The sequence below is a fragment of the Marmota flaviventris genome, chromosome 1 (assembly GCF_047511675.1).
Source record: "Marmota flaviventris isolate mMarFla1 chromosome 1, mMarFla1.hap1, whole genome shotgun sequence".
Lineage (NCBI taxonomy): Eukaryota > Metazoa > Chordata > Mammalia > Rodentia > Sciuridae > Marmota > Marmota flaviventris.
Genome location: NC_092498.1, coordinates 119,545,342 through 119,565,588, shown reverse-complemented (window position 1 = coordinate 119,565,588; position 20,247 = coordinate 119,545,342). Strand labels below are relative to the sequence as shown.

Sequence of the window (20,247 nt, the reverse complement as noted above, 5' to 3'; positions counted from 1 at the left end):
AGATTTAGTTCCTTGAGATTAATCTTAGTCTTTTATTTGGAATATATTTTGTAGTTTCTTTATCTTTCTTGGCTCTCTATCTAATTTTGTGAATTAGATAAAGAAACCACCTCTCCAGATCTTGGTAGACTATTCTTGTAAAGGAACTATTTCTCTGCAGTCGTCCTGGCAAACGATTTCATGTAACTCTTTGTGCTTATTCTACCTGCTGTCTTTATTCTTAGTGACTCACAAGAAATTACAGAGTGTCGAGTCTTGCTATTGCCTTAAAGAAGGTAAGATAGAATTCAGTCTTTGGGGGCACAGCTCAAGAGACTGGGATGTTAGATGTTTGACCCATTTCCTTCTTTCCTTAAAGAAAAGTTGAGGGCCAGAGTTCGTCTCCCACTCATTCTGCCCTACACCAAGGAAAATATGTGCGGCAGATGCCTATATTCTTAATCAGCCTTCAAACTTGAGAAGGTAATTGTTTAACGTTTGCAAGTTTATTTTATCTTTATCATAAGAATTGAACCCAAGGTCTTGTGTATACTAATCAAGTGGTCTGCCACTTAGCTATGCCTTCAGCCTATTCATGAGCTTAAAAGTCTTGTTTTTATTCACTGTAGTGAAAGAAACTCAGGAGTGCAGATCTCCACCAACTTTGAGTCTAGTGAATTTGGAGCTATTTCTGTGGGCAAATATTGTAAAGGTTACTCTTCTCAATGTACCTAGAAACTACTTTGAGGAAGAATCTGAACATCTGGATTTACTGTTGTAGGGAAGAAGTGGCAAAGAGTGCTCACTCTCTCTTATTTAAGCTAGAATGTTTCATGATCTCCTTGAAGGGGGAACCATCTGGTTTGAAGTTATCACTGAACAAATCCTGGAAAGAAGGTGCAATCTCAGAATGGTCCCCTAGCCTCCCTTTAATGAGAATTTTCAGAAGTTTGTCTTAAGATAAAGTCAGAGGAGAAGATAGGTATAACCCCTCCATTCTTGCTGGTAAAGATTTCCAACCCTTTTCCCATGAGAGACTCTAGGACTGGAATTGGCACTGAGGCAAACTGGGGAAGAAAACAGAGAGTGTTTTTATTCTTGTTTAGGCTAGAAATGGTTCATTCTCTATTGATACATAGGATAGATTTTCAGATACTAGCTTGGTAAAGGCCAGAACCATAGGGAGCTATTGGGAAAACACACAGTCAACTCATTCCCAGGGAAAGATGGAATCTGGGCTGATCCCTAGGGCTACAGCAGCTAGAAGAACTCACATGGTTCAAAACATTCTTCTTTCTTTGTGATTGAAAGTCATGGTGCAATACACTGTGCTTGCTATTCTTCAGGCAGGATGACTCTAAAGCTAAGCCCTCTAGTAGTGACTTTAAAGTTCAGCACCATATATGTGGTGTAAGCCCTTTCCACCCCTTGGGAAGATGCTGGGAATTGACTAAGACTCTGTTCACAGTGGGGTTAGTTGGAATTTTTTCTCTGTTTTGATGTATGTATTTTCTCAGTCATCTGTTATATAGTAATGTTTTGGCAGGGTAGGTGGGATTCTGAATTTGTTTTCAAAAGAAGGGAACTTTCTGTAGATGTTTACTCTGTGTTTCTGGGAGGGGGAATAGTCAGGAGTAATATTCTGACATATTACTGATTTCACTCCTCCATTTGGAGGTATAAAGAGAAGATTTCAGCAATTCACAGAGATTTTGGTATTTAATGAGTAATAATTTCCAAGAAAAATTAAAACAGTGTAAAAAATCAAAATATACCACATCTGACTGGAGTTATGAATTACTCTCATATAATCAGAAAAATAGAGGCATTGCATACTGATCTGTCCAAACTTATGATATAGACATACTGGGAGGATAGGAAAACAAGAAATATCACACAAGGAATTGAGAATAGAAAGTTAAACCCTCATCTCTCATCATGGGAAGCCAACAGAAAAATATTAAAACTGGAAGGTAGGCGGGCCTGGGACCCACCGGCAGAACAGGAGCAGCGGCCTGCTGAGAGGCAGAGCCGCCCCCTCCCCCTGCGCCGGCAAGGTAGACGGAACTGTGACCACCCACAGAACAGGCCCAGCGGCCTGCTGAGGGGCAGAGCCGCCCCCCACCCCCCGCGCCTGCCAGGTAGGCGGAACTGTGACCACCGACAGAAAAGGCCCAGTGGCCCGCGGAGGGCCAGAGCTGCCAACCACTCCTGCAAGGTAGGCGGGCCTGTGACCCACTGGCAGAACAGGCGCAGCGGCCTGCTGAGAGGCAGAGCCACCCCCTCCCCCCGCGCCTGCAAGGTAGATGGAACTGTGACCACCAACAGAACAGGCCAGACCTGCAACCGACAGACAGAACAGGCCCAGTGGCCTGAGGAAGGGTAGAGCCGCCCCCCCCACGCGCCTGCAAGGTAGGCGGACCTGCGACCCACCGGCAGAACAGCCCCAGAGGCCTGCAGAGGGGCAGTGCCGCTGCCTGCGCCTGCAAAGTAGGCAGAACTGCGGCCACCGACAGAACAAGCCTAGCGGCCCGCAGAGGGACAGAGCCGCCGCCCGCACCTGCAAGGTAGGCGGACCTGCTACCAACCAGCAGAGCAGGCCCAGCGGCCTGCCGGCATCGTAGGCACATTGCCCCAAATGGAGGAGGGGCAGAGCCGCCGCCCGCGCCTGTGAGGGAGACTTTGCAACTATACAAGACCAATATAAATATATAGGGGGAAAATTCAATAGCACAACAGTTTCACCAAGTAGAAAGGAACGCGAACAGTATGAAGAGACAAGGAAAGAAAGGACCACAAGCAATGCAGGTCAACTCAACGTTAGAAGACGTAATAGCTGCAGCAGATGGAATGTCAGATAAAGAATTCAGGATATACATGCTTCAGATGATCTGGAGTCTCAAGGAAGACATCAGACAGCAAAATCAGACAATGAAAGATCACTTCAACAATGAATTACATAAACAAATCCAAGAAGCAAAAGATCAACTATACAGGGAGATAGAGGTTATAAAAAACAAACAAACAGAAATCCTAGAAATGCAGGAAGCAATAAACCAACTTAAAAACTCAATGGAGAATACTACCAGCAGAGTAGAACACTTAGAAGATAGAACATCAGACAATGAAGATAAAGTATTTCAACTTGAAAAGAACATAGACAGCTCAGCAAGACTGTTAAGAAACCATGAGCAGAACATCCAAGAAATATGGGATAACATCAAGAGACCAAATTTAAGAGTCATTGGGATACAGGAAGGGACAGAGTTTCAAACCAAAGGAATGAGCAATCTATTCAATGAAATAATACGAGAAAACTTCCCAGACTTGAAGAATGAGACAGAATCCCAAATCCTAGAAGCCTACAGGACGCCGAATGTGCAAAATCATAAGAGACCCACACCTAGACACATTATAATCAAGATGCCCAACATACAGAATAAGGAGAGAATTTTAAAAGCTACAAGAGAAAGGAAGCAGATCACATTTAGGGGTAAGCCAATCAGGATAACAGCTGATCTTTCAACACAGACTCTGAAAGCTAGAAGATCCTGGAATAACATATTTCAAACACTGAAAGAAAATGGGTTCCAACCAAGAATTGTGTTTCCAGCAAAATTAAGCTTCAGGATGGAAGATGAAATTAAAACCTTCCACGATAAACAAAAGTTAAAAGAATTTGCAGCTAGAAAACCATCTCTTCAAAACATCCTTGGCAAAACATTACAGGAAGAGGAAATGGAAAATAACAATGAAAACCAACAGTGGGAGGTAGGACAGTAAAGGGGGGAAAATAATCAAAGAGGAAAACAAACCATGTTTAGTAACATAAATAAACAAATATGGCTGGAAGAACAACCCATATCTCAATAATAACCCTAAATGTTAATGGCTTAAACTCACCAATTAAGAGACACAGGCTAGTAGAATGGATCACAAAACAAGACCCAACAATATGCTGCCTACAGGAGACGCATTTGATAGGAAAAGACATACATAGGCTGAAGGTGAAAGGTTGGGAAAAATCATATCACTCATATGGACTTCGGAGTGTCCATACTCATATCAAATAAAATAGATTTCAAGCCAAAGTTAATCAAAAGGGATAAAGAGGGACACTACATACTGCTTAAGGGAACCATACACCAACAAGACATAACAATCATAAATATATATGCCCCAAACAATGGTGCAGCTATGTTCATCAAACAAACCCTTCTCAAGCTCAAGAGTCTAATAGACCACCATACAATAATCATGGGAGACTTCAACACACCTCTCGCCACTGGACAGATCTTCCAAACAAAAGTTGAATAAGGAAACTATAGAACTCAATAACACAATTAATAACCTAGACTTAATTGACATATATAGAATATACCACCCAACATCAAGCAGCACTTTTTTCTCAGCAGCACATAGATCCTTCTCAAAAATAGATCATATATTATGTCACAGGGAAACTCTTAGACAATATAAAGGAGTAGAGATAATACCATGCATCCTATCTGATCATAATGGAATGGAACTGAAAATCAACGATAAAAGAAGGAAGGAAAAAGTATACATCACTTGGAGAATGAACAATAGGTTACTGAATGATCAATGGGTTATAGAAGACATCAAGGAGGAAATTAAAAAATTCTTAGAGATTAATGAAAACACAGACACAACATATTGGAATCTATGGGACACATTGAAAGCAGTTCTAAGAGGAAAATTCATTGCTTGGAGTTCATTCCTTAAAAAAAGAAAAAACCAACAAATAAATGATCTCATACTTCATCTCAAAATCCTAGAAAAAGAAGAGCAAAACAACAGCAAAAGAAGTAGAAGGCAAGAAATAATGAAAATCAGAGCTGAAATTAATGAAATCGAAACAAAAGAAACAATTGAAAAAATTGACAAAACTAAAAGTTGGTTCTTTAAAAAAATAAACAAAATCGACAGACCCTTAGCCATGCTAGCGAAGAGAAGAAGAGAGAGAACTCAAATTACTAGCACACGGGATGAAAAAGGCAATATCACAACAGACACTTCAGAAATACAGAAGATAATCAAAAATTATTTTGAATCCTTATACTCAAATACATTAGAAGATAGTGAAGGCATCGATAAATTTCTTAAGTCATATGATCTGCCCAGATTGAGACAGGAGGATATAGACAACGTAAACAGACCAATATCAATTGAGGAAATAGAAGAAACCATCAAAAGACTACCAACTAAGAAAAGCCCAGGACCGGATGGGTATACAGCAGAGTTTTACAAAACCTTTAAAGAGGAACTAATACCAATACTTTTCAAGCTACTTCAGGAAATAGAAAAAGAGGGAGAACTTCCAAATTCATTCTACGAGGCCAACATCACCCTGATACCTAAACCAGACAAAGACACTTCAAAGAAAGAAAACTACAGACCAATATCTCTAATGAACCTAGATGCAAAAATCCTCAATAAAATTCTGGCGAATCGGATACAAAAACATATCAAAAAAATTGTGCACCATGATCAAGTAGGATTCATCCCCGGGATGCAAGGCTGGTTCAATATACGGAAATCAACAAATGTTATTCACCACATCAATAGACTTAAAAATAAGAACCACATGATCATCTCGATAGATGCGGAAAAAGCATTCGACAAAGTACAGCATCCCTTTATGTTCAAAACTCTAGAAAAACTAGGGATAACAGGAACATACCTCAATATTGTAAAAGCAATCTATGCTAAGCCTCAGGCTAGCATCATTCTGAATGGAGAAAAATTGAACGCATTCCCTCTAAAATCTGGAACAAGACAGGGATGCCCTCTCTCACCACTTCTGTTCAACATAGTTCTCGAAACACTGGCCAGAGCAATTAGACAGATGAAAGAAATTAAAGCCATAAAAATAGGAAAAGAAGAACTTAAATTATCACTATTTGCAGGTGACATGATTCTATACCTAGCAGACCCAAAAGGGTCTACAAAGAAACTATTAGAGCTAATAAATGAATTCAGCAAAGTGGCAGGATATAAAATCAACACGCATAAATCAAAGACATTCCTGTATATCAGCGACAAATCCTCTGAAATGGAAATGAGGACAACCACTCCATTCACAATATCTTCAAAAAAAATAAAATACTTGGGAATCAACCAACAAAAGAGGTGAAAGACTTATACAATGAAAACTACAGAACCCTAAAGAGAGAAATAGAAGAAGATCTTAGAAGATGGAAAAATATACCCTGTTCATGGATAGGCAGAACTAACATCATCAAAATGGCGATATTACCAAAAGTTCTCTATAGGTTTAATGCAATGCCAATCAAAATCACAACGGCATTTCTTGTAGAAATAGAGAAAGCAATCATGAAATTCATATGGGAAAATAAAAGACCCAGAATAGCAAAAACAATGCTAAGCAGGAAGTGTGAATCAGGCGGTATAGCGATACCAGACTTCAAACTATACTACAGAGCAATAGTAACAAAAACAGCATGGTACTGGTACCAAAACAGGTGGGTGGACCAATGGTACAGAATAGAGGACACAGAAACCAATCCACAAAACTACAACTATCTTATATTTGATAAAGGGGCTAAAAGCATGCAATGGAGGAAGGATAGCATCTTCAACAAATGGTGCTGGGAAAACTGGAAATCCATATGCAACAAAATGAAACTGAATCCCTTTCTCTCGCCATGCACAAAAGTTAATTCAAAATGGATCAAGGAGCTTGATATCAAATCAGAGACACGCCGTCTGATAGAAGAAAAAGTTGGCTACGATCTACATACTGTGGGGTCGGGCTCCAAATTCCTCAATAGGACACCCATAGCACAAGAGTTAATAACTAGAATCAACAAATGGGACTTACTCAAACTAAAAAGTTTTTTCTCAGCAAAAGAAACAATAAGAGAGGTAAATAGGGAGCCTACATCCTGGGAACAAATCTTTACTCCTCACACTTCAGATAGAGCCCTAATATCCAGAGTATACAAAGAACTCAAAAAATTAGACAATAAGAGAACAAACAACCCAATCAACAAATGGGCCAAGGACCTGAACAGACACTTCTCAGAGGAGGACATACAATCAATCAACAAGTACATGAAAAAATGCTCACCATCTCTAGCAGTCAGAGAAATGCAAATCAAAACCACCCTAAGATACCATCTCACTCCAGTAAGATTGGCAGCCATTATGAAGTCAAACAGCAACAAGTGCTGGCGAGGATGTGGGGAAAAGGGTACACTTGTACATTGCTGGTGGGACTGCAAATTGGTGCAGCCAATTTGGAAAGCAGTATGGAGATTTCTTGGAAAGCTGGGAATGGAGCCACCATTTGACCCAGCTATTCCCCTTCTCGGTCTATTCCCTAAAGACCTAAAAAGAGCATGCTACAGGGACACTGCTACATCGATGTTCATAGCAGCACAATTCACAATAGCAAGACTGTGGAACCAACCTAGATGCCCTTCAATAGACGAATGGATAAAAAAAATGTGGCATTTATACACAATGGAGTATTACTCTGCATTAAAAAATGACAAAATCATAGAATTTGCAGGGAAATGGATGGCATTAGAGTAGATTATGCTAAGTGAAGCTAGCCAATCCCTAAAAACCAAATGCCAAATGTCTTCTTTGATATAAGGAGAGTAACTAAGAACAGAGTAGGGTCGAAGAGCATGAGAAGAAGATTAACATTAAACAGGGATGAGAGGTGGGAGGGAAAGGGAGAGAGAAGGGAAATTGCATGGAAATGGAAGGAGACCCTCAGGATTATACAAAAGTACATACAAGAGGAAGTGAGGGGAAAGGGAAAAATAATACAAGGGGGACAAATGAATGTCAGTAGAGGGGGCAGAGAGAGAAGAGGGGAGGGGAGGGGAGGGGAGGGGGGATAGTAGAGGATAGGAAAGGCAGCAGAACACAACAGACACTAGTATGGCAATATGTAAATCAATGGATGTGTAACTGATGTGATTCTGCAATCTGTATATGGGGTAAAAATGGGAGCTCATAACCCACTTGAATCAAAGTGTGAAATATGATATATCAAGAACTATGTAATGTTTTGAACAACCAACAATAAAAAATTTAAAAAAAAATAAAATTAGAACTTAAAAAAAATATTAAAACTGGAAAACCTAGAGGGAGCAATATAAGAATCATTTGAATAATGTGGGATCAAGTTACTGAGAAAATTTTGACTAATTGGATCTCAGCAAGGTGTGAGCTCCAAGGCAATGTCTATGCTGACAGATCACAGATCACACACTGAATATAATGATTAAGAATAGGAATAAACACAAAAAAAATCCTTAATTGAAAGAGCTAAAATTCTTTTCCTCTGAGGAGAAAGAAACAAGATAAAGAGAAGAGAATCAGGTATATATTTTTATGAAAAGCCTTATGGCATTTGATACTTTAAAAGTGTTTGATACTTTAAAAGATATATGTGTAGGTAAAACTAGAAACTAGATGCTTTTTTACAACATAGAAAACAACAATATATACACACATGCTCACCTGATCTGTGCACCAGAACCACACAGCTAAGATATTCATTCCAAACATTAGTCCTGGCCATGGAATATCCCCAGTGATAGCATCTCGGAAAATGTGAAATGCATCTGCCTGGGGAGTATAGCACTGGGGGCTGATTGTCAGGTTATCCCCCTCGATCACAGACGGGATGGCATTCATGTACTTCTCTGTAAAGCTGTCGTAGCCTCCAACTTCAGCAAATGCTGAAAAGGCATCAGATAAAATAAAATTGTATGAAATTTCAAGACACCTGATGATTATGATTGCTCCTTTATAGTGGAGGTACTAGAGCACCTCCCTGCAGCTTGGTAAAATCCTCAGGGGCTTCCCGCCATCATGTCTTTCTAGTTTCTCCACTGGCCTCCACCATGGCTGAAGACTGGTTTTCACATAATACATAAAACAAATAATTCTCTTTTTTCTCCTAGTGCTCTTTAAAGTTTTAATTTTGCATCTAGACTTGTGATAAAAAATAAAACTGTTAGCTCAAAGACAGATACTGATGTCTCACCACCACCCAGAGCAGAATCAAACAAGATAATAAGCTAAGAGATTCAGCCTAATGGAATTAGCCATCAGAAACTCCAACTCTTCTGAAAGGAACAGAAATAAATGCCTCTCTTACTCACTCAAAATCTGGCTATTCTGACCTTATGTGCAATCTGATTTTCTGATGCAATATTTTATTCTGTTTATGTTGCAATAAAAAAGTTGGAGATATGAGCAGAAATTGGAGGTAGCAGGTTAGATGTGATGAGGAAGAATGGCCAGACTAAGCCCACTGGAGGCTGGAAAGTCTAGTTAAGTATAAACAAGAATTATAGTTAATCTTAGAAAGATGAATCTTGACCTCTAGGGCCACTTCTACAAGTTAAATGATGCAAAATATACCCAAGTATTATATAATTGTAGAATTGTGGTTGGCATTAATTGTTCACTAATTAGTTGAACATTTACTATGTGACAAACATCATGCTATTGTACAAAATGAAATTTTAAGGCAGCCTAGTGTAAGACACAGGCAATACAAAGAAATTGTTAAAAAGAAATATGAGTCAGGCTCAGAGGCACATGCCTGTAATCCCAGCGACTTGGGAGGCTGACAGGAGGATGTTGAGTTCAAAGCCAACCTCAACAATGGTGGGGCACTTAGCAACTCAGTGAGACCCTGTCACTAAATAAAAACAAAACAGGGCTGGGGATGTGGCTCAGTGGTGGAGTGCCCCTGAATTCAATCCCTGGTACCAAAAGAAAAAAGAAAGAAAGAAAGAAAAAAGAAAAGAAACAGAAAAAAAGAAATATGAAGGGTTAGGATTGTAGCTCAGTGGTATAGCACTTGACTCACAGGCACTGGGTTCAATCCTCAGCACCACATAAAAATAAATAACTATATTGTGTCCATAGACAATTTAAAAAATATTTAGAGGAAAAAGAAAGAAATATGAGACAGGCACAGTGGCACATGCCTGTAATCCCAATGGCTCAGGAGGCTGAGGCAGGAGGATGGGGGGGGGGGGGGGGTTCAAAGCCAGCCTCAACAAGAGTGAGGCACTAAGCAACTCAGTGAGACCCTGTCTATAAATAAAATACAAAATAGGGCTGGGGATGTGGCTCAGTGGTCAGTGTCCCTGAGTTCAATCCCCAGTACCAAAAAGAAAGAGAGGGAGAGAAAAATGATTTATAAAAACCACATGGGGTTTCACATGCAATAAAACTAGAAATCATTAACATGAAAAGCTTTCAAAAATTCTACAAATACATGGAAATTAAACGAACTATTCAAACAGCCAATGAATCAAGGAAGAAATCAAAAAGGAATTTTAAAAACATTTCTTGGGCTGGGGGCGTAGCTCAGTGGCAAAGTGCTTGCCTAGTATGCGTGAGGCACTGGGTTCAATCCTCAGCACCAAATTTTAAAAAATTAACAAAATAAAAGGCATTCTGTCCATCTACAACTACAAAAAAAAGTTTTAAAAATAACAATAAAGATAAAACATTTCTTGAAGCAAATGAAAATGGAAACCAATATACTAAAAGCTATGGTATATGGCAAAAACTGCACTGAGGGAAATTTATAGCAATCAGTACCTACAGCAAAAGGCCAGAAAGATCTCATAGAAACAACCTATTCTTTCCTCTCAAAGAAGTAGGAAAACAGTAAAAACCAAATCCTAAATTAGTAGAAAGAAAGAAATATGAGAGCAGAAATAAATAAAACAATGACTAAAGTGAAAAATAATAATAAAAATATCAGTGAAATGAATATTGATTTTTGAAAGGATAACCAAAATTGGCAAACCCATAGCTAGGAAAGAGAGAGAAAGAAGACTCAGATAAATAAAATCAAAGATAAAAGGTAGAAAGCACAACCAAAACCAAAGAAATATAAAGGAGTATTCAAAATTATTATGAAAACTAAATATTAACAAATTTGATAACCTAGAGTAAATGGACAAATTCTGGGACATATACATCTTGATAAGATTGAAACATGAAGAAATAGAAAACCTGAGCAGACCAATAACCAGTATGAATTAGTGATTTAAAAAAATCTTCCACCAAAGATATTATACCCTTACCTCTAACCAGTTTCAGAAATCAACTCAAATGGTCTAAAGATTTAAATATAAGGCCTAAAACTATGGAACTATTAGGAAAAAAAGGGGGAAATATTTTAGGATACTGAAAATGTTTTGGACAAGGTCCAAAAATCATAGGAAACAAAAGCAAAAATGAACGAGTGGAATTAAACAAAAAAGAGACTCCACACAACAAAGAGAAAAATCATCTGAGTATTAGAAAATTTACAGATTGTGAGAAAATATTTGCAAACAATACATCTTGCAAGGGGTGGTAGAGTGCTTGTCTTGCATGAACAAGGCCCTGGGTTCAATCCCCAGCACAACAACAACAAAAAGCCACATCTTGCAAGGGGTTAATATTTAGAATACATAAGGAACTCCAATAATTCGATAGCATATACAAAACAAGCAACTAAAATAAATCCAAATCAAAACAAAAAACAATAACAAAAAATAAAAGTTGATTAAAGAGGGGGCCACAGACCCAAATAGACAATTCTCAAAAGAAGATATACAAATGGTCAAAGGGTATATTTTAAAAAGCTCAAGAGCAATAAGCATTAGGGAAATGAAAATCAAATCCATAATGGTATATCACTTCCCTCCATTAAGAACAGCTTTGATCAAACAAAATGAAAGATAACATGTACCAATGAGGATGTGAAGAAAAAGGAAAACTTGCACACTGTTGGGTACGAATGTAAATAGCCATTGTGGAAAATGGCAAGGAGGTTTCTCAAAAACTTAAAAATTGAACTACCATATGATCCACCAGTGCCACTACTGTATATACATGTAGAGGAAATGATGTCAGAATGTTGAAGAGATATCTGCACCCCATGTTTATTACAGCACTATTAACTATAGCTAAGAAATGGAAACAATCTAAGTGTCCATCAACTAACAAATAGGTTTTTTTTTAAAAATGTCATGGAATACTATTTATCCCATTTATACAAAAAAGGAATAACATCATGTCCTTTGTAGCAACATGGATGAATCTGGAGATCATTACATTAAATGAAATAAATGAGGCACTGAAAGATATATTCCACATGATCTTATGCATATGTGGGATGCACAATGTTTAATCAAACAGAAATCTAGAGGAGAATGCTGGTTACCAGAGGCTAGGGAAAGTAAGGCGTGGGGTGATGAGGAAAGGATGATCAATGGGTACTGTTACAATTAAGTAGGAGTAAGAAGATCTGGTGTACACAGTAGGGTCGCTGTAGGAAACAATCATCTATTGTATATTTCAAAAGCTAATATAAATTATTTTTAATATTTCCATAAAAAGAAAAAAAATTTGAGGATATAGATTTGTTTAACATTTTTAGACATTACATAATGTATAAATGTATTGAAGCCTCACATGTTGTACTCCATTACTATATATGATGTTGTTTTTATGTATCAGTTGAAATAAAATTAAAATACATGAATTAAGCTGAGAGATAAGATAGGCTTCTTATTGTAAAAGGAGAAGTAATATTTAGAGCTCCTGATAACAGGGAGTGCACCACTGGAGCCACAAAGCACAGAACTATGTTCAAAACAGCACAGAAGTTTCTGGCTAACTAATTAGACACTGAACGAGGAAGTGGTACTAGCAGTTGCCTCTTGTAGCATTACTGTACAAAAGAAACATTACACCTTGGTGAAACTGTTCTACATCTGTGCTGTTCCATCTGGTAGGCATTTTCCAAATACCTAGCACTAGGAATATGGCTTGACAAAATGAGGAACTAAATTTTTATTTTATTTAACTTTAATGTAAATAATCTCAAATATATAGTATTCAAATCGTCAAGTATTATTGCAGACTTTATTTTCTTTGCATTTATATCAGTGTGTCATCCTTGGAGAAAAAGGAGATAGTAAAATACTATGTCGTTCAAGAATCCCTCTCTGTTCCCAACAACCTCGTCAAGTTAAAGAGTGAGTTTGGGCCAGAATATCCAGATAAATATTACCTCAAAGGACTGATTTTCTCTCATGTGGACTGGGAATAATGACAAGTTAGCATTATCTGTAGAAAACTGCTTTCTTCCATGCACACCAAGTTCCTTGAGATGCTGCTCATACAGTTGGACAAAGCAAGCTAAGCTAGTGATGTCAAAGCTTATGTAGCCTAACTTATTAAAAACCCTCTCCCTGTAGAAACTGGTGCGAAATTGAGGACAATGTGAAGAGGCAAAGTGCTACTTATCTAGCTGTATGTCACTGGACAAGACATTATGAGGGATGAAGATGCTATTTTCCAGAGTAAGTGTAAGAAGGGATGGAAGCAAAATACCAGGAGGGATGGAGGTGCTATGGTTTTACCTATTGCCCTTGGACCTTCCCTGTAAGCATTTTTCAAGAAACCTGAAGTCTCTCATGCCATCTACAGGTACTTTCTTTGATCTCTTAACAAAATATTACACTGTCCTTGCATAGCTAGGTATGAACAGTACAATCAGTTTTGAATCATGTATTTTCAGGCTCTGTGACGAAGTACATGCATATTGGCATTTTTCAGCATGTAGTGCAGCTTGACCAGTTGTAACATGGTGGCTTCAAGAACGGGAGTAAAAGAATAAGAATTCTTATTATTTTACTATGTGCAGAGATAAATAAATATAATAAAAACCCAAAATAATCAAGCTTAAATTAGATTCATGAATATCATTAGTTTTCACTATTTTAGAGAATAAAGTGAAAGTAATCAAGGAAAACTCCAACCTTGGTTTACATCTTCCAATAATATAGTAGGTAGTGCATTTTAATAGATTTATTCTAAAATATCTGTAATGAGGATTAGATTCAGTTTGGTAAATTTTTCCTACTACTTAATCTTTCATTTTATGAAAATTTTATGTAACTCAAAGGTTTATATGCTTTGAATGAAATGCACCAGTATTTGTCAAATTCTGGAAATCTAATAGTATGGATTTTGTCCATTCTGCCCACAAAGAAATTAAGGTTAAATAATATAAGTTAGGCAATAATTTTATAAAGGAAATAAAGTTCTTGTCTCCATTTCCTCATGCTGAAATAGGGCAGCAAGAATGAATTCAGGCATCTATTTCCATGGTGGGAATAACATAAATGATGGGGAAATGTAACCCAATAGAACTGGGAGGCAGTAGTAAAGATCAGACCAACAGAAATAAGTCCTATACCAAATCTACAGAGTCTAAGGCTGTGAATGCTGTGATCACTTACCAAACCCCATGAGAATAAAAGATCCAACCAACATGATGATAGCCTGGAGGGTGTCTGTGTAAATCACTGAGGCCAAGCCCCCTGTGAAGAGAAAGAAGAGGCCCAGGTCATTTTGTCCATGTCTACTCATCTACTTGCCTTTACTGCTGGGTTCTCAACTATTCAAACCATGGAAATGACTCACAGAAAACATATCCAAAGCTCTTGGCTGAGCCACAAGCTTGTCTTGACATCATTATCTCCTTAGTGTGAGAATCTTCCACTTATATCCTAGCTCCCTTGTCCTGATTTAAAGTTTCTATGAATCAGAATGAAGTTCCATCTTCATGTGGATGTTTAAATTTTAAGTAGGGAAAAATTTTTATTATCTCAAAAGTTTCCCTGAACAATTTTGAATGCCTCTCATTTGACAAAATATATGTGCTCTCAAAAAAATCTATCTAAACTGTTTTTGCTCTTGTTTTATGACATATCATTGTTCTGTTAGTTGAATACCCGAAACACTCATTGACTTGTATTTTGCATCAATATTAAACAACAACAACAAAACCCATTTTTTTTTAGAATAAGGGTTTTTGGTCCCTTTAGTGTTATACATGACAATAGACTTCATTGTGACATAATTATAAAAATAGAATGTCAGGAGAGACCAATGATTCTCTGGAAAACAGGAGAGTAAGGCCCTTATCTCTTATATAATCTGAACATACACTCAATCTATAAAAAGGGCCAACACCCCAGCAGTGAAGCTGAGATCAACATCAAATCGGAAATATTTAAAGTGGATACAAAACTATTTCCACAATGCAGACAATTAAGTGTGTAGTGGGCAATGGTGCTGTTGGCAAAACATTCCTCCTTATATCCTACACAACAAACCAATTTCCATTGGAATATGTACCAAGTGTTTTTGATATCTGTGCAGTCACAGTTATTATTGGTTTGCAGTCATGGACTCTGGAACATTTTGATACTTCAGGGCAAGAGGATTATGAGAGATTATAACTGCTGAGTTATCCACAAACAGATGTATTTCTGTTTTTCAGTGGTCTCTCCATCTTCATTCAAAATGTGGGGGGAAAAAGTGTGTGCCTAAAATAACTCACCATTGTCCAATGACTCCTGTCTTCTTGTTGGGACCCAAATTTATCTCAGAGATTAATCCTCTACTATTGAGAAACTTGCAAAACAACAAACAGAAGTGTATCACTCCAGAGACTACTGAAAAGCTGTCCCATGATCTGAAGGATGTGGAGTGTTCTGCACTCACACAGAAAGACCTAAAGAATGTGTTTGATGTAGCAATATTGGCTGCCCTGAAGCCTCTAAAACCAAAGAGGAGCTGCAAGTATGTGCTGTTATGACCACCTCTCCAGACCCCTTTCTGCAAAGATGGTGTTGTCATCATACTAAGTAATATTTAAATCAAACTAAAAATTAAAATTTATTTCTGCCATGATGACAAATGTCCTGCATCTATGCACATGCACTCATGTGAGACAAGGCCCATAGGTATGGCCCCTGCTTTCTCTCCCAATACTAGTTAATTCTGAGTAAATATGCATTGTCATAAAAATGATTAGCACTAATTTTTGTTTTGTTACTTTAAAATAAAATTTCTGTTGTTATTTTAAAGCAAGGCATGCTGTGATGACTATGTAACAGATTAATTTGTTGAAGTCATTCCCTGAATTGAACCTGTACAGTAACCTAAAACATTTTAGTGGCTTTTTGTTCTTATTCTTGTTTAATGAAAATCATGGAGAGAGTCTTGTGGACACTCTTTAATAAGGTTAATTGGGATTTTTTTTTCAGCTTATTTAGGTTGCAATTTTCAGTTTTTAAAAATGTTTAGGTAATTTTTTCCACCTTCCCCAAATCCTAAATCTTGTAGATTCATTAGTGTAAAAACTAAGGTTTTCTCATGTCTCAATTTTTTGAATATGCATTCTTTTCAAATGTATTAAACAAACAAAAAAACCCTCAAAATGGCTCTAAAACTGTGGGAGGGTTTTCCTAATGAAATATAATTGTGCAAAATTGTAGAACTCATTGTGGTTTGTTTATAAATAATTTGGCCAATTTCATTGCTTAGTGTCTATTCTCCCTTTTTTCCCTATCATTTTCCCTTTCTGATTCCTATTCTTTCTGGTCCATTATGCTTTTGATATGAGGTGTCCCCCAAAAGCTTCATTTCTGTAGGAGTATTCAAAAGTGAAATGATTAGATTGTGAATGCTATAATCTAATCAGTTCTTCCTGGTTTGAATGGACTGGGAAGTAAATGTAGTCCAGTGGGTCACTGGAGGAATGCCCTGAAAGTGTGCATCTTCCTTGTGGTCTTTACCCCTCTGTTTCCTTATTGACATGAAGAGAGTAGCTTCTCTCTGTCATACCCTTCCTGCAAGATATTCTGCCTTACCTTGCCAAGAGCAATGCAGTCAACCACCTATAGACTGAGATTTTTTTATTTTATGAGCCAAAATTAACTTTTCCTCCTCTAAAATGTTCTTTTTTTTTTTTGTACCCGGGATTGAACTCAGAGGTACTCAACCACCAAGCCATATCCCCAGCCCTATTTTGTATTTTATTTAGAGACAGGTGTCACTGAGTTGCTTAGTGCCTCGCAGTTGCTGAGGCTGGCTTTGAACTAGCGATTCTCCTGTCTCAGCCTCCCAAACCTCCCACACCATGCTCGGCCTAAGTTGTTCTTGTTGGGTATGTTGATCACAGTGAAGCAAAGCCGCCTAAAAGAGAAATTGGTACCGAAAAGTATGGTCATTTCTGTGACTAACCTGACCATGTGGTTCAGAAGATTTTGGGAATCATTTGAAGGATGAATTTGGACAAGTTTGGAAATGCAGGCTAGAAAAGCCTTAGAATGTTATGAGCAGAGCTTAATGAGTGATTCTGGTGGGAGCTCAGAAGAATATTCTGCTGATATGAATGCAGACTGAGCCCATGAAGTTTCAGAGGGAAATGAGAACTCTAATGGGAATTAGACTAGAGGCCACTCATGTTACCTTCCAGCAAAGACCTTGTTCACATTTTGCTCATGTCCTCACTTTTGTGAGGCTGAATATAAAAACAATGCACTAATTAAGGTAGCAGAGGACATTACAAGGTACTATAGTAATGAGTCGGTGGCACAGATGTTGTTGGCAGCTTTATCCCTGTTTACTGGGGGAATCAGGAGCAGAAAGTAGCTAAAAGATTTAAAAACTAGCCAAAAACCCTTGAAGTTTAACCAGAAAAGTACTTGTAAAATTGGGGCCAAGGAAGGTGTGCATGTTGAAGAGACTGTAGCCCCTAAAGTGATGCTAATTACTTTGCAGAAACAATGGAAAATGCTTTGAGGCATTTCAGAAATTTCAAGACCACACCACAGCAGACTTGAGGGTATAGAAGGGAAAATTCCTTCAAAAAGAGATCATGTGGGTAGCCTGATTGCACAGAGTGGCCTAGGATATTTTTGCACCATGCTGAGCCATGCAGTCACTCAGAGGTACTTCAGCCATGGTTCTAGGAGGCTGCAGTATCGCATGAGCTGGCAGAGGAAATAAGCATCATCCACATGGTGCTGTTCTGCAGGAATGCAGATTGCTACAGTTAAGGGGTCATGGAGGATTCCACTGAAAATTCAAAGACAGACCTGGGAGACCAGGCAAAATATAGCAGAGTCAGAGTTCCTGCAGGCTGCCCTTGAGAGGGTGATGCATTAATCTGTGAAAGTGAGGCCAAAGCTGGAACGGAGACCCCAGGAATTAAGAGATGCAAGTTATATGGACAGTCTGCTGAGAAAAACTGTTAGCTCAAGAAGAAACTAGACTAAAAGAGAGGTTTTGTGCACTTGTTTCACCATCAAAGTGAAAGGGGAAGGGCTGCCTATGCCCTTTGGAGAAAACATCTTGCAACCATATGTCCTAGATGCTATACATGGAGTTATGGGACCTGATGTATGTGGAGTGATAGGATTAGTTTTCCTAGCTGGGTTTTAGTCTTGCTTTGGCCCCATCTCTTTTTATTATGCTTCTATTTCTCCCTTTGGAATGGGAATGTTCACTCTGTGCAACTATATATTGGATATGTAGCTTGCTTTTGGTTTTTATAGGCGCTCACAGGCAAGAGTTTGATTTGAATCTCAGAGATTTGGACTTGGTCTTTGGGATATGCTGGAACTATTAAGACTATGTAATTTTTGGAGATGGACTAAATGCATTTTGCATGGTGAGATAGACATGAACTTTTGGGGGGGCAGGGGCAGAATGTTATGGTCTTGGTAGGAAGCATCCCCAAAAAGCTCCTGTTGTTCTGTGGAAATATTCACAGGTGAAAATGATTGGTTTGTGAAATCTGAAACCTAATCAAGTCCTTCCTAGTTTGAATAGACTGAGTGGTAACTTTAAGCAGATAGGATGTGGCTAGAGGAGATGGGTCACTGGGGGAATGCCCTGGAAAGGTATATCTCTCTTGTGGCACCTTAACTCTCTCCTTTGCCATGAGGTGAGCAGCTTTCCTCCACCACACCCTTCCCCACTGTTGTTCTGCCTCACCGTGGGCACAGAGCAATGGAGTTGGCTGTCTATACTGAGATCCCTGAAACCATGAGCCAAAATAAACTTTTCTTCCTCTAAGTTGTTCTTGTTGAGTATTTAGTCACCTGATACAAAGCTAACTAAAATGTGGTCTTCTTTCTATTTCCATGAAAATTCTCTTTTTGCCCTTTTTTCTCTCTAGCTTCCACATATGACAGAAAATATAAAAAATGTCTTTTTTTTGGCAAGGGTAGGGTGCAAGGATTGAACTCAGGGGCCCTTGACCACTGAGCCACATACCCACCCCTATTTTGTATTTTATTTAGAGACAGTGTCTCACTGAGTTGCTTAGTGCCTCATTTTTGCTGAGGCTGGATTTGAACTCGCTATCCTCCTGCCTCAGCCTCCCAAGCCACTGGTATTACAGGCCTGTGCACCATGCCTGGCTCAGAAATGTCTTTTATAGTTCAAGTTATCAGCTATTTTTTAAATTTTGTCCAACTCAAGTGGTATAGTTTAATTTTCATAAATTTGTATGCATGAGACACTAAACCAAAAAACCTGATTGAGAGCCTGCTTGAACTATTGCTGCACACCTTTTCTCCACAACCAACTTACTGCTCCAGATCTACTTTCCTAACCAATGATTGTATTCATTTAAACCTCATCTTGTATTTTTAATCTATGAGCTTCTTTTTCATCTCAACCTTCCATGTGTATGATATGCTGAATTCTAAATGATAATCTGGATACCAAACATAAAATGTCACTTTTCTTAATCAAAGTACTCATATATAATACTGAGGATTCTTTTTTCTTTACTACTTTTACTATTCATGTTTCTGATCTTGTGCCTGACTCTCATAAAGGAAATGAAATGGTATCCTTCCCTTGACAATGACAAGGCTAACACTGGGTTACTAATTGCAGGGATAGGTTAAGCAGAAGGTAACATACTGTGTAAAACACTAGCAGACTCACCAGTTATTGTGTAAACAGCAGTGACAGCCAAGAGGATAAAGATTGCCAGGTAAATATCCAATCCCAAGGCCAGCTGGATAAATATGGCTCCAGAAAATATACTTGTCTAAAAAGGGAACGGAACAGTTGGGATGGGAAAGAAACATGCATTTCACTTCTATGGGTTCTTTGCTCCAATGTCCATTCTCCCTCCCTTCTTTTCCTAGTAAACTCCTAATCATTCTTTAAGGCTCCCATTTAGATGTCTCTATAACAATATCTTCCATAAAGCTTCAAACAGAAACTTTATCTCTCTCTTCTATATTCTCATAGCACTTAATTCATTGCCTAATTAAGGTACTTATTAAATTATGGGACGTGTCCTGAGAACATTTTCTTTACCATGATGCTTAAAGATACTGGTACTGAGTATTTGTTTAT

The 20,247-nt window shown here is 38.2% G+C and overlaps 1 protein-coding gene and 1 pseudogene across 2 annotated transcripts in view; one reads left to right on the top strand and one right to left on the bottom strand.

Moving 5' to 3' along the window:
- LOC114106511 (solute carrier family 5 member 4) overlaps nucleotides 1–20,247 on the bottom strand; it is a 57,003-nt gene that overhangs the window by 15,077 nt on the left and 21,679 nt on the right. For both annotated transcript variants that reach the window (XM_027953446.2, XM_027953447.2), the window contains exons 6-8: nucleotides 19,828–19,933; nucleotides 14,313–14,393; nucleotides 8,503–8,723 (exon numbers count right to left, since the gene is read on the bottom strand). In XM_027953446.2, coding sequence (XP_027809247.2) covers nucleotides 8,503–8,723; nucleotides 14,313–14,393; nucleotides 19,828–19,933 — 408 coding nt within the window. The remainder of the gene's footprint in view (nucleotides 1–8,502; nucleotides 8,724–14,312; nucleotides 14,394–19,827; nucleotides 19,934–20,247) is intronic.
- Nucleotides 15,117–15,676, top strand: LOC114106512 (cell division control protein 42 homolog pseudogene; annotated as a pseudogene).